The following is a 13,889-nucleotide window of genomic DNA, read 5'->3' as shown; positions in this document are numbered from 1 at the left end:
TTTTTTATATTTTCTAGGTTCTTCTAGTGTTAAGATATTCCTTCTAAACACTTTACCTGAAAGTTTAATAGGCATTGAGTGGCGGAACTTAACGCTGTACAATACTGCTAATTTGTCACGGTACCCTGAAAGGGTATTTGAAATTTTCGGCAGTGGACACTTCGACAGAATAATCAAAAGTAAGAAATAATACTAAAATTAAATCTCCACAGCCATCTACAGCTAACTTCAGAATAACTACGACTCTGCGGCCGTATTATATTTTGTCTCAACAGACAGTCGATAAAAAACAACAGAAATGGTACAAAATAGAGGTAACTAGTGATGTGTTTTATCTTTTTCTCTTCTTATTTGAAGATAATATTTGTTAGTTAGATGTCAATTTCTTTATATTTAGTCTAGCCATTGTTTGTTCAGCGTTGAATTACGTTTTTACGTGACAAAGTGATTCATCATTAAACAATAAGATATGACTCTACCTTGATACACCTGACAGATGTCTGTATATATATTATAATTATTCAATTAAAGAAATATTCTAGAAATGTTTATATTTAAAATAATTTTAAAGAATTCTCGATAGTGTCGTGATCGCTTAAGCTGTGCGTATTGAACAGTAGTGCACTAGTGTTAAAACATCTAGTGTTAAAACACTTATTTTCTCGCTTTTCGCACAATTTTCAAGACTTTACGTATGAAGTTGCGAAACTTAACGCCACGCTTTGCCTAGTTTGCAGAGCTCCGAGTGGGAATTGAACCTGTAACCATCGCATTTACAGGCAGATCACGTAAACCAATAGTAGTATTGACTTCTATTACAAAACAGAAGCTAACGACCCTAGGCCTCAACAGTCTCTTAGGACAAAACGTTACGTAGTCGAGGTAAAAGTGAAATTGCATATAAATGAGAAACTATTTTTGCGTTATGCCTTCTACGTGAAGCAAATATTAATTATTTTTATTACATATTCTATGGTTTAGTAACTTTCTTTGGAAACCGCAAACATGTATTGTTCACCTGTATCCCGCATATAGCAGGATACACAGAAGGAACGTAGTGGTAAGACACTCTGTTCAAAAATCAAACCCTCAACCGTTGCTTTTACCCACCTAAGCAAAGAACGGAGAGCCTCGACACTAGGTTATAACCGAAATACTGGAAACAGTGTTAAATTATGAAAAAAGACTTACCTGTATAGCAACTCCATCGACTGAGACAGTAATTTCAACTTTCTTGCATTTCGCTCCATCTTTGGTCTCAGATTTTCTTAGTTGTTGTGTAAATTGTAGTTTTTTGATAGCGTCCTTTACTACTTCGATACCTTTTGGCTGGTCCACCTGTGTGCAGCCTAGGAACTGGAAATAAAAACGAAATATTGTTAGCATATTTAATAATTTTATAATAATAATTTTTATAATAATAATATATGTAATGTGTATAGTAATAGTAGCTTCACGCGGTATCCCGCATTTAACAGGATGGGCAGATGGAACAAAGTGTTTAGACACACCGTTTCCCCATATTAAAAATAACTCTAAATCTATTATATAATAATTTTGATATCTAGAATATCTTGATATTCTTTTAAAATACAAAATTCCTTTGCAAGAAAAGCGGAAAGACTAGTGTCATAACACTAAATTCCCTTAACATACTTATCATTGTGAATTATATGCGTGAACATAAACAAAAATAATAAGCTCACAACAATTATAATTATTATTAATATTTACACACTATTTATTAATAATGTCAAGGAAAGTCACGTGAAGTTGCGTGTTGGGAATTGTTTATACAAATACATAATACCCTTTATGTAACTTATCATTTGAAACAATAAGGTATATCTATCTTTTGTATATAATAGTTATTAATAATGTTTTTTAATACAGGCCCAGTTTTGCTAAGAATGAGGTACGGCATCTGACTTTAAACGCGAATGTTATGGATTCGATTTCTATTTAGGGTAATGAATGATACTCTCCTCGTTCTGGTAAGTTCTGGGGAACGGAGTTTTTTAACACTAGGTTCCCATTGTATACCATACTATGCGGAAAAAAGCAGCTTAATTTTTTTTTCCGTAGACGACGTGTGTCGTTACGGGTACGGGTTCGATCTTCACTCGAAATGTGTAATATTTTTTGAATAATAAAAAAATCCGCGCTCTAGTAAACTAACGCGGCGTTAAGTTCCGCCACTCAAACAAGCAATGTCTCCTAAACTGGGGGGAAAGCGGGGAATGGAGTGTATTATTATTACACTAGGTTCCCTCAACCTTTCCTGCTATACGTGAAAAGGCGTGAAGCTGATAAGAAGGGATGATATGAATTAATTTCGTAATCCAATAGGTTTATAGGTTTCGTAATTGTTTATTTTGTTTTATACGTAAGTAAGTACAATTGAATAATGGACATCTGCAACAACGCCCCCATTGATAATAATGCACGTGTTAGATAACAGTATTGTTATAAATAAATTGTTATCATATAACAATTGACGCTATAGGGAGCCAGTTACGCGAATAGTCTGGTTAAACTCAATCGCTGTGGGTTCGAATCTTGCCTTAAGTGGTACTATATCGAGGTTTAAAACTATAGAGACATACAGATAAAAAATCTTATAGCTAAAAAGCTATCTCCTTTAGAGAACGTAATTTAAAGCACGGCGTTAAGTTCCGTCAAATAACATTTAATAGTTAAAAAAAAACACAAAATTGTATCTATTTACCAGCCATGCGTATCGTATAAGGAAAAAAATGATATGAAAATTTAAATTAAAAACAATTCTAGTAGCATATTGAAAAGAGGTCGTTGCTCTGTAAAATATGTTTACACCAGATCGTTCGTTCTGCTACTATAAAAATTTGCATCGTAATATTATTTGTTTAATACAAATATCTATTCGAAATTAATAATGTCATTTTTTCACTCCGATAGGACAAAACACGGCGTTGGGTTGCGGCATTCATCATGAAATGTCTCGAAAATTGGGCGGTGCATGAACAACGGAGTATCTTAACACGAAGTACCTTCTGCCTACCATTATGTACTCGTATATGTGATATTGAAGCTATTTTATTTATGTTGAATTAGATATGCCTAAAAGTAAACTCATCATTGGAATTGATATTGTTATTCTTTCTTATTTTTTTTTAGTTCACGTTGTATCCCACACATAGCAGGGGTAGGCAGCCAGAATGCCGAATAAATCCGAAACATTGCGCCATGATTGGCAGATCTCATAACACTCTTTGTGTTGTCAGAAGTGAACAAATGAAAATAATTAAATTTCCGTCGTCTGTTCCTTTTTTGTAGCAACACCTGCAAAGCAGAGGGAACCTAGTGTTAAAACACTCTGTTCCCCACTTTTAAGACACTGTATATTAAATGGTGGAACTTCTTTAATAATTATGAAACTAACCTTCACCAAGTACGCAACGTGTCCCTTCACCAGCGCATCGGGCGCGTGTATCCAGTTCCTGCCGTTGGGCGTGCCGTTCGCCTTGCCTTTGCCCTGCCAGAACAGCAAGGTGGACATTCTGTAAGAAAGAATTATTAATATTTATATATTATTTATGAAATATTGATATATTCGTTTTAATTAACGCTATATCCCGAGTAATTCACGATAGGCAGAGGTAACCTGGGAGCCCAGTGTTTAGACACTTCGTTGCCATTAAGACATTTCTGTTCCGCACTTTCCGCCGAATCCTCGGACATTGGAACCAGAGCGAAGAAATTAAATTATTAATTGTTTTTTTCTCTCCTTCTCAGTGGGTGGGTTCGATCCTGAACCCAAAACCGTCGTGCTTATAATCACGACATTTAGACAGTGTCAGTCAGTGACAGTGTCTGCTGTAAAAGTGGGGAACGGTATCTTAACAATAATATACATATATACATAATTAAGATACAGCGTGAACTAATAAAAAAACAACGACAGTCGCAGACAGAATCAAGTAAACAACAAGATCACACAATACTCGTGTGTTTGTAATTGTTCTAAAAATTCCATAGCATATTATAATTTATAATAATATAATACTTATTACGCGTTCCTTTGTTATTTCATAATAATTCTCTATTTAATACTAATGTTAGAAAGCTAAACAGTTTGTTTGATTGATCGCGCTAATCTCAGGAAGGAATGGTACGTATGTATTACATAAATGATTACTTAAAATAATATTTTTTTGTAATGATTTGAGAGCCTTTTGGGGCATTGGGGCTTTGGGGCATGGAGCATTTGGGGTAAATATTTGTATGTTGAAATTATTTATGAAAAGAGCGTCAATTGTATATATAATTTCTGCAAAATTTGAATAAACTTTAGATAATTTTCTATGAAAACATTGTTTTGACATTTATTTAAAGAAATAAATATAAAGAATTTTAAAACAAAAAAGTAATTAACTGTACAATAAAGTATGTCTTATTATAATATGGGATTTCCAAGTATATATAATACCTTGCATTAATTACTTGCACGTGTGCGTTTCATATGAGTCTATAGACGAGTATTTCATATGAAACTGTGCTATTACGATTTATTCGAGAATATCAAAGAAAATATATAAAATCTCTCCCCTCCCTCCCTCGTGGTATAGGAGCTTCTGTAACACGACGATTGTGGGTTCGATTCCTGCTTGGGGGAATGATTTCTTCGCTTTGGTAACGAGGGAAAGTGCAACGTTGCGTTCCTTCAATTAACACGCAATCCCTCAAAGATTCATCCGAAAGGGGAACGAAAATATGTTAATGGAATATGGAAGGAGTCATAGTAAGAGAAAGGATTTAAAACCGGGAACATAGTGTTAAGATACTCCGTCTCCATTAAGATACGTTCCCCATTCTCCATCGATTTTTAGAGGCATTGCGTGTTGAGTGGCGGTATTCTACGCCGCGCTTTGCCTTTGGCTTTGCCACTAGACCGAGGAAAACGTTAAAAAATCTTACTAAAGGAAAATTTTATTAATTCCAGTTAATATTAAGATATTTAATTACTTTATTACCGAGAAAATGCATTTCGATCGAGCCAATTATACATGTGTATTAGTTCTCCTAGAACGAGTGTGAATAAACGATTACTATTCTATTAAAGTAATTAAAAACATATGCTATATTATAACTAGGTTTTGCCTGAGGCTTTGCTTGGATGTACTGCTTTTTAGCTTCACGCTGTATATAGTAGAGAAGGCAGAGAGATCCTGGTTAAATAAGACACTCCGTTCCCCATAGCCCTATTTTCGAGATAAGTCATTGAGTCACTCGACGCCTAATTAATAGGTTGCCTCGAGTCGAATCGAACTGGCAACTGCCGGGTTTATGGTGAGACTCTGGGCTGTCGATGGCCTCAACCACTTATATCTTTCGAGGTGCGAAATGCAGAAAGGCTCATGGAGTAGGCAAATGAGATGTAATATCCAAACGGCACTTAACACCCAATTTTCACGCGACAGGAGAATGGAGTGTTTTAGCACTAGGTTCCCTGTTCATATCCTTCTACATGTTGGATAAAACGTAAAGCTAAAAAAACAAAGGAGTATTTTGTGTTTTTTTTTTAATTTCTTTCTTTTCACCTACGATCTTCTTTTATTTTTTTTTTTTTCAGTATTTCTGTCATAGGTATAGCATATTATATGTTAAGTACAGTACAGCTATGAAACTAAGAATGAGCGTCCAATATTAATTGGACACGACCCAACAACGTAATCAACTATTTATGTATGCTAATATTATAAAACTGACGAATCTATTTGGCTGAATGCACTTATCTCAGGAACTACTGGTTCGAATTGAAAAAGAAATGAATATATAATTAATTGAATATAACTATGAAAAGGCTATACTCAATTTGGTTAATAGTTTAGATGTAACCTACTGTATTTGCTGTCAGATTTAGTCCTCATACTTAGAATATGTCTTACTCGTACACAATTCTTTTTTTTTACTCACACGCTGTATCCTGCAATTCGCAGAATAGCCAGAGGGGATCTAGTGGGTTCCCTCTGCTGCGAGGTCAGCATGACGCGAAAAAAATTGAAGAACCTTCCTCATCCATCGTAACTAGGTTGATTTAAAATAGAAAAAACAATTCCTTCTAACTTTCTAACATTTCTTTCTTTCACATTTCTAAATAATTATTACTATAGTTTTATTAATAGCTTTAAGTGTTAAACGCATTAAAATAAAATAAACTTATCTACCAACAAAACGATCATAAAGCCGAGGCCTTGATGGTTCGTGATTGATTCGCCGATAATCATCAATTAACGTGTTAGTATATAATGTGGTCACGACTGTACTGTGTTGATTATTATTATAAAATATATTATATTTTATTTTATTATAAAAATAGAGATATTATAAGTACCTATATACTTTTAAAAAATGGTATATTTAAGGATATTATTACTAAGGGCGCGAACCGGACCACATTTTTTTTTTAATTTTTTGAATTTTTGTTCGCCTAAGACCATTTACATTGTCATATCTATATGTCTGCATTTTCATCTCATTCGGTCAAACCGTTTGGAAGCCTATTGGTGACAAAGAGTGTAACAAGTCTCCAGTAGAACGTAAATTTCTCACTCTTTAAGTAAAAATCACATATTATTAAAAAAACAAATAGTTATCGTCTTAGTTAATTTCGTGATATGTCAACAAGCAATGGCTCCAGAATTTGGCGGAAAATGAGGAATGGTAGAGTCTTAATGGGAACAGAGTGTCTTAACACTATGCTCCCAGGCTCCCACTACCTGTCCTGCCATGTGCAGGATACAACAATTTATAAATACGGGCTTTAGAATGTATGAGACACGAGTGCTATTTTGTCGCTCTCAACCCTGTGAAGATTGATGAAGATCGCTCTCAAATCGATCTCACATAGAGATAATAGAGAGAGAAGAGAGTAGAATCTCAGCTATCAGCTCTATTAAAAGCTAGTTTCTCCTATAAAGTACAAAACCTTTTGTACAACGTGAAAACAGGTTGCCATACAAGGTCATTGTCGCATCCTTGACGCCACCAAGAATAATAATTTTGTGGCAATGTTTGTAAACATACTTATACATTTTTCTTTTTATTTTATTATTATTGAACGGCGTTGAGTACCGCAACGTTTAGGATTGAGAAGTAGAGAAAAGAAGTGTCTTAATGGGAACAGAGTGTTTTAACACTAGGTTTCTAAGTTTCCTTTGCCTGCTCTGCTAGTATATCTATATATATAAAATCGAAAGGTCACTCACATATCACGAAATCTCAGAAACTACATGTGCTAGGAGTCGCAAATTTTGCATAGGAGTTATTTATAGGACGTAGGTGCTCGGGACGGGAATTTGCAATATTCGTCTTCTAAAGGTTGTTTTTGGGGTTGAGAGTTTGTATGAAATTTCGTTACTATAAATGCTAGGAGTCTCAAATATTGCATGGACGTCACTTATAGGACCTAGGTACTCATGGAGACAGAAATTATTAATAACGTAGTTCACGCAGGCGAAGCCGAGGGTGGGGCCGCTAGTATATATATATATAAATTAAATTTCTTTCATATAAATGCGTAAAAAACATAATGTCTGTATGTATGTACGTATATATAGTGAAATAATCAGTGGCCAGTACTAAAAGGATTCCACTACAAGTACCTACATACCTTTGTATATGTGCTTTTTATAAGGCTCGTGATTTTACATACTGCGACGCAAAAACTGAAGTTAAAATTATAAAACGGGGAAAACCAATATGGACGATGGAATTAATAATTAATAACTTATTATTACCTATATGATACTAAATATTATAATTTACAATATGTATTCACGTGCACATAATTTTATATTTATATAAAATAGCAAATTTATTAGATAAACCATTCGTGATATGGTCTCGCAGATGGTTGTAGGTTCCCACTTGGGTGATCAAATGAATTTCGAAAAATGACACTAGGTTCCCTCTGACCACCCTGTTATATGCGGGATAAAACGTGTAAGTTAAAAAATCTCTGTATATTTATTTGTATGTGATTTAAAACCACGACCATTGTGTATTTTGTGGTCAGCTTTATGACAAATAAATAATTGTTTTCCTTTTAAGTATAGTAAATAATTAAATATTATAATATCAACATAAGCAGTATTTAAAATCTATCACAGAACCAAACAAAAGAAAATATGATATAATATCAATTTGCCAACCCATCTCGTAACATCGTGGGGAAGGGGCAGAAGGGTGTGACGCAACGGTTGTGGGTTCGATTCCCACTGGAGTGAATGATTTTATATTTATTAATATTTTCATTTCCGTGCCCTGGCACCAAGCCCTAAAACCAGGCGTTGAGTTTCGCCACTTAACACGCTATGTCTTGAAAAAGTGGGAAACACTCGGTTCCCTCTGCCTAGCGTGAAGCTGATCTCATAAGCCATAAATATACCACAGGTGCTTAACCAACTTAGCCTAATACCTATTTAGCTTTCGCAATCGGGTCTAGATAAACGATCCCAGGAATTCAGCGGGACTATACAACTCTAGATCAATTCATTTATCCACAAACGAAAATAAACCTAATTCTCAAAAAGATAAAGCCTAAATTCCCTCAAAAATATAATATTATGTGACGTTTATATAATAATGTTATTATGGAAAAATAGTTGTTATAGCCAAAGATATAAGATTCAATTTAGTGTGGTGCATTTTGTGTATAATGCCGTTTCGGTTTTGTGTAATACCGATCTCCGTACTTAGTACGGACTGATACGGTGAGCACACTGATGCAATGTTCATTCACACTCGTAACGATAGTGTTGGGATTGTGTCGATGGTTTTTTTATTTTTTAAGTTTTTGTGTATTTTTTTGTGTTTCTTCGTTTTTTTTTGTTTTATGTTCTATAAGTAGTGCATTATATATAAACTGAAATATTTGTAAGTGTATTTAAATTTATAAAATTATATGTATGTCGTTGGGATATATTGTTTTTTATATAATTTTTATCTTAAAAAAAACTTAGTCAGTTAATGAATAGTTACAGTATTCAAAAAAATAAATACTTGATAAATTTATAAATACTTATTTTTTATTGCTTATTATTTTTAATTAATTTAAAAATCTTATACTTTTTATTTACCTAATCTTTATATTCCAGCTACGCACTTTTTTTAGAACAAAAAAGCCAATAATTGGAGAACTAAGTGACTAATCACTACATTAATTACTACTACGACCTATATAGGTCAAATAACTTTAAATATTTAAAGTAACACTCACCAATCAATCATAAATCATACCATTCGTAACGTGCTGATTTACCTTAAAACGACTTCCGATAAAACTTGTATTACAGTGTCGTGGGAACATCGATATCGATAGATTGCGTAATCTCACTAGAACACAGACGCTGGACCAAAGTTTGATCTTAAAGCAAACGAGATAAAAGTCATTTTAAATTATTATGTATACAGGAAAAATATTATTAAGAGGCTTTGTAATGTTTACTAGCATTTACTTGCGGGTTTGCCCTCGTCATCAAATGGAAATAACTAAGTACGAAGTCCACTAATGTGTTGTAATATAGCCCTTCCTGGATTATTGGAATATCCAACACAACAAAAAATCGACACAGTAGTTCCTGAGATTAGTGCAATCAACCATGCAAACTCTTCACTTCTATACTAAATAAATTAAGCCCACATAATATACGAGTATATCTATTATCTATACAGATATATTCGTATATGTGGGTTTAATTTTAAAGCTTATGCTAGTTACTTCTGTTTGTATAGAGATTTTGTTTGGTACTCGTATATTTACTTTTTGTTTTTAGATTATATGTGTTAGATAGTTAACGTCATTGTTGCGTAGTTGGGAGGTAAATACATGTAAATGGTTTTTGGTTAAGCGAATGTTAATATATTAATTATTTTTTTGTTGCGAGGCTGTCATTTAAAATTAAAATTTCATTTTTCTTATCGTCGCTTTATTAACAAGATAAAGCGCTTGTCGAGTTACGCCACTTAGCGGCAACTATAGAATACTAGACTCCCTCTTGCCATATGTAGGATACAATGTAAGGCAGAAAAAAGGGAATGAAGTGTCTAAACATTAGGTTCCCTTTGCCTACCCTGCCGTGTGCGGGATACAGCGTGACGCTAAAAAAAATCTCCCTAAATTATCCTTAACATTGTGAGAGCTCAATACTATGCTTTGTTTTACGAGAGGGTGAAAAAAAAGGATTTTTTTCCTCAGAGTGCGAACCAAACCAAGAACTATCACATTTGTACTGCAACATGATAGCCAACACATAAAGCTTAAAATCTAAAAGCTTATAAATAAGAATCAAATCGTGAGAAATTGTTAGTAAATTACATTCATGCAACTGAAGCTCAGTGTTATTCCCACTTTCTTTTTTTAGATATCACGATGTAATTATAATATGTAAGCAATATAATGGTAACGATGTCTGTGCGAAATGCGAATGTACAGATAAAATTTTATGTTTATATTTGTATACATGACTAATTTCCTTTATAGACTTGAATATATTTTGTGCATAAATTCTACATTTATTTTGTTTTTTGTTTGCTTCGCTGTGCAACAGCAAGCAAGCAGAGGGAACGTAGTGTTAAGACACTCATTCACTTTTGATGGAATTAAATATCCTGCTTTGTCTTGTCAACAGAGCGATAACAATAATTAATTCCTTCTATTGGGAATCGAATATACAACCGTTGCGATTACAGTCAAATGCTGTACCGCTGCTTCATGATGATCCCAGACATGTCAAATAATTTATTAAATTGTAGCTTTAAGTATCTTACTAAAAGTGCTCTATTATTTGCACAACAATAGTCGTAAAGTAGAAGATTTTATTAACTCTTAAAACATATTTTTATTAGTATTAGTATAAAATAAATTAAATAGTTTAGTTATAAATTATAAAATACATTTAATAACTTTTTATATATTTTGTAGACTAGCAAGGTAGAGCCTTAATTGCTCTTCACATTTATAAGCGTTTAGTTCCGCTAATGTCTCGTTGCAAACAAACTACTCGAAAATTAAGCAGAAAGTGGAATCCTGCAATACTGTATGACTGTAATAAAAATGTTGTGTTCATTAATATATAAAAGTAATATTTACCGTAATTTGTAATCTCTACAATACACTATCAAAAGAAAAAGATATAGAAGTTTATTTATAAATCAATATTAATTACTATCTAAACAATTTAATATTATCGATAAAAATGAAATAACAATTAACATCACTTTCTATTTTGTTCCTCTACACCTGTCCATACAAGATGATAAAATCTTACCAATAATAATAATTAATTAAATTTAATAGGAATATGTGAAAGCTTAATTTTTCCTAGCTATTTTACTTAGATTTATTAAAACAAAATAAACCCTTTATGACGCAAAAGAACTGGGTCCGATTGTTAACGCTATGGTCGTGGGTGCAATCACTTATGTGAACGAATTGGCAAAGCGATGCGCGGCGTTGAATTCCGTCCACCAGCTAGCAATATTAATAGCAACAATATTAAATATGAAATTATTTTCAGTTTTCAATAGAGAGATGCGTTAAGCAAGCTCATTTTGGGTGACGTTTTCTAACAACAAACTTTGCATTCGTTGCTTAGCAACGACGGTTGTTATTAACATGGCGGAATAAATTGCATGTCAAATTAATAAGTATTTTAATATATTTGTATATATCGAAAATATCACAAATATGAGAAAAAAAAAGTATCCTATGTTCATCCCGAGACCCTCAAGTATCTCTATATGAGTATTTTATCACAATTAAATTAGCGGTTTGGCCCTGATTGCGTAAAAGACAGACAGACAGACAGACATACAGACAGAGTTACTTTCGAATTTATAATATAGGTATGGATTTCTTTTCCCCCTAGTGGGAATCGAACACATTGTGCCCCAGCACCACTACGGCCTCAGAATTCTTACGACTGAGTACAACAGAATAAGAAGTCGTACAAGAAAAATATGTAAAATATGCTATTATCTAAATTAAAATCAAAAGAATTTTGACTTTGATAGAGGTTGTGGTTAACTAATTGTACGTTTATAATTCGTAATTAATAATTTTTCCAAAAATAATTCTTCAAAGTTTAGTCATTTTAGATGCATTTACGCAAAATTTATACTAAGTACAAAATAAACTTAATAAATAGTCAATTATTCGATTCTCTATTATATTAGAGACATTGTGTATAGCGTGGCGGAACGCAACACTGCACTTTATACAACGAGATAAAGGAAAAACATTGATCAGTTTCCAGGAGGCGCGGGATCAAATCCTAAATTTATACGTTTTCTAAAAAAGTATATTACTAAATTATTTTTTTTTAAATATAAATGTTGCCTCGAAAGGGCATCGAACCCACAACCATTCCTTGTACATAGTAACACATCAAATACATATTGCTTATACTTTCATGTTTTCTTCTTCCTCCTGGCATTAATCCCGGCTATTGCCAGGGTCTGCCTTCCTACTCAACCTACTCCACTTTGCACGGTCTTTTGCGTCCTCGGTGGTTAGACCATTGGCTCTCATGTCCTGCATCACGATATCCAACCAGCGCTTAATTGGGCGTCTGGGAGGTCTCACTCCAGGAACTGATACTTTCTATATATTCTATATGTTATATTCTATATAAATAAAATAATTTATGAGGAAAATAAAGAACTATAATAAAAAGAGTGTTCGATGTAAATCCCAAGTCCAATTTCTTCGAACAAACTCGTATTAGTAAATAAGAAACATATGTTTAATTATTTATAAATAAGTACAATAAAAATAACAGGTTAAGAGTTAGGAGGAAGGAAAATACCGAGAATATTGTTTTTGTGTATTATTATATCTTGTACCTAAATATTACATCATAATAAAGCCGTTGTGACGCAGGGGACAAGCGTGCGATAGCTGTGGGTTCGAATCCTACTCGGGGAATGAAATATGAGGTAAAGCTCGGTGTTTAGTTCCACCACTCAACACGCAATGCCTCAAAAATTCGTGAAACTGAGAAGTGTCTGAATGAAGAAGGGAGACGGGAGCTTAACTAGATAGACTAGAGACTTTTTAATTATAAATATGTGTCTCAGAAGTGAACAGTGAAAGGTATGTATAGGAGTTACTTCGAACAATGAATCATAGCTAAAAATATATTTAGTTCTATTCCTAAATAGAATATAATGAATATGTAGGCATAGTGGCGTTCTTTTTACCTTTTCCTTTCCTTTCCTTTTTTGAAGGTTATAGGTTCGATTAGAAGGTTTAAGCTTGAGCTGCTTATTATACCTAAGATGTGTAAATAAAGATATATTTAGAAAAATATGTGCATGTAAGTACTGGTGAAATAATCTTACTTAAAAACAACCTTAAGACGTAGAATTTAAAGATTATTCCAAATTTTAGTACAAATTATGGATATTTTGTAATATGACGCATCGCTTTGCGGTTGAGCTTGAAGCATTTCAAATATTGGGGCTGTGATGTCGAAATTTTGTATGTAGGTAAACTTTAATATCATATTAAAATAAATAGACATTCCATCGTAACGACGATAGTTCGGGGTTCGATTTCCACACACGAGAACGAATTATTTTCATGCTCTCGCTCTGGTGAAAAGTTCAACGACGTTGCCAGTCAACACAGTGTGTGGGTACGAAGTGTTTTAACACTGGGTTCCCTTTGCCTATTTTGTTATATGTGGGATACAGTGTAAAAAAAATAGAGAATCCTAATGAAATGAGTTAGAAGAAGCGAATAAGAGTTTCAATATAGCTCGATAAGAACGTATGGCTTAACAATACAAGTGCTTAGACGGTTCCCAAGTAACGCGGATACGAATTCAGATATTTTGACGTAATAA

General features: G+C 33.3%; 1 protein-coding gene across 2 annotated transcripts in view; it reads right to left on the bottom strand.

Annotated features, from left to right (window-relative positions):
* ced-6 (PTB domain-containing adapter protein ced-6) overlaps positions 1–13,889 on the bottom strand; it is a 50,637-nt gene that overhangs the window by 9,273 nt on the left and 27,475 nt on the right. For both annotated transcript variants that reach the window (XM_085187597.1, XM_085187596.1), the window contains 2 exons: positions 3,422–3,539; positions 1,192–1,356 (listed from right to left, as the gene is read on the bottom strand). In XM_085187597.1, coding sequence (XP_085043723.1) covers positions 1,192–1,356; positions 3,422–3,538 — 282 coding nt within the window. In that variant the 5' untranslated portion in view covers position 3,539. The remainder of the gene's footprint in view (positions 1–1,191; positions 1,357–3,421; positions 3,540–13,889) is intronic.

Source organism: Heliconius melpomene, chromosome 7 (assembly GCF_056956725.1).
Source record: "Heliconius melpomene rosina isolate 202511_hmr_F chromosome 7, ASM5695672v1, whole genome shotgun sequence".
NCBI classification, from domain to species: Eukaryota; Metazoa; Arthropoda; class Insecta; order Lepidoptera; family Nymphalidae; genus Heliconius; species Heliconius melpomene.
Note: the sequence above shows the minus strand (reverse complement) of the source record. Positions and strands in the feature narration are given on the sequence as shown.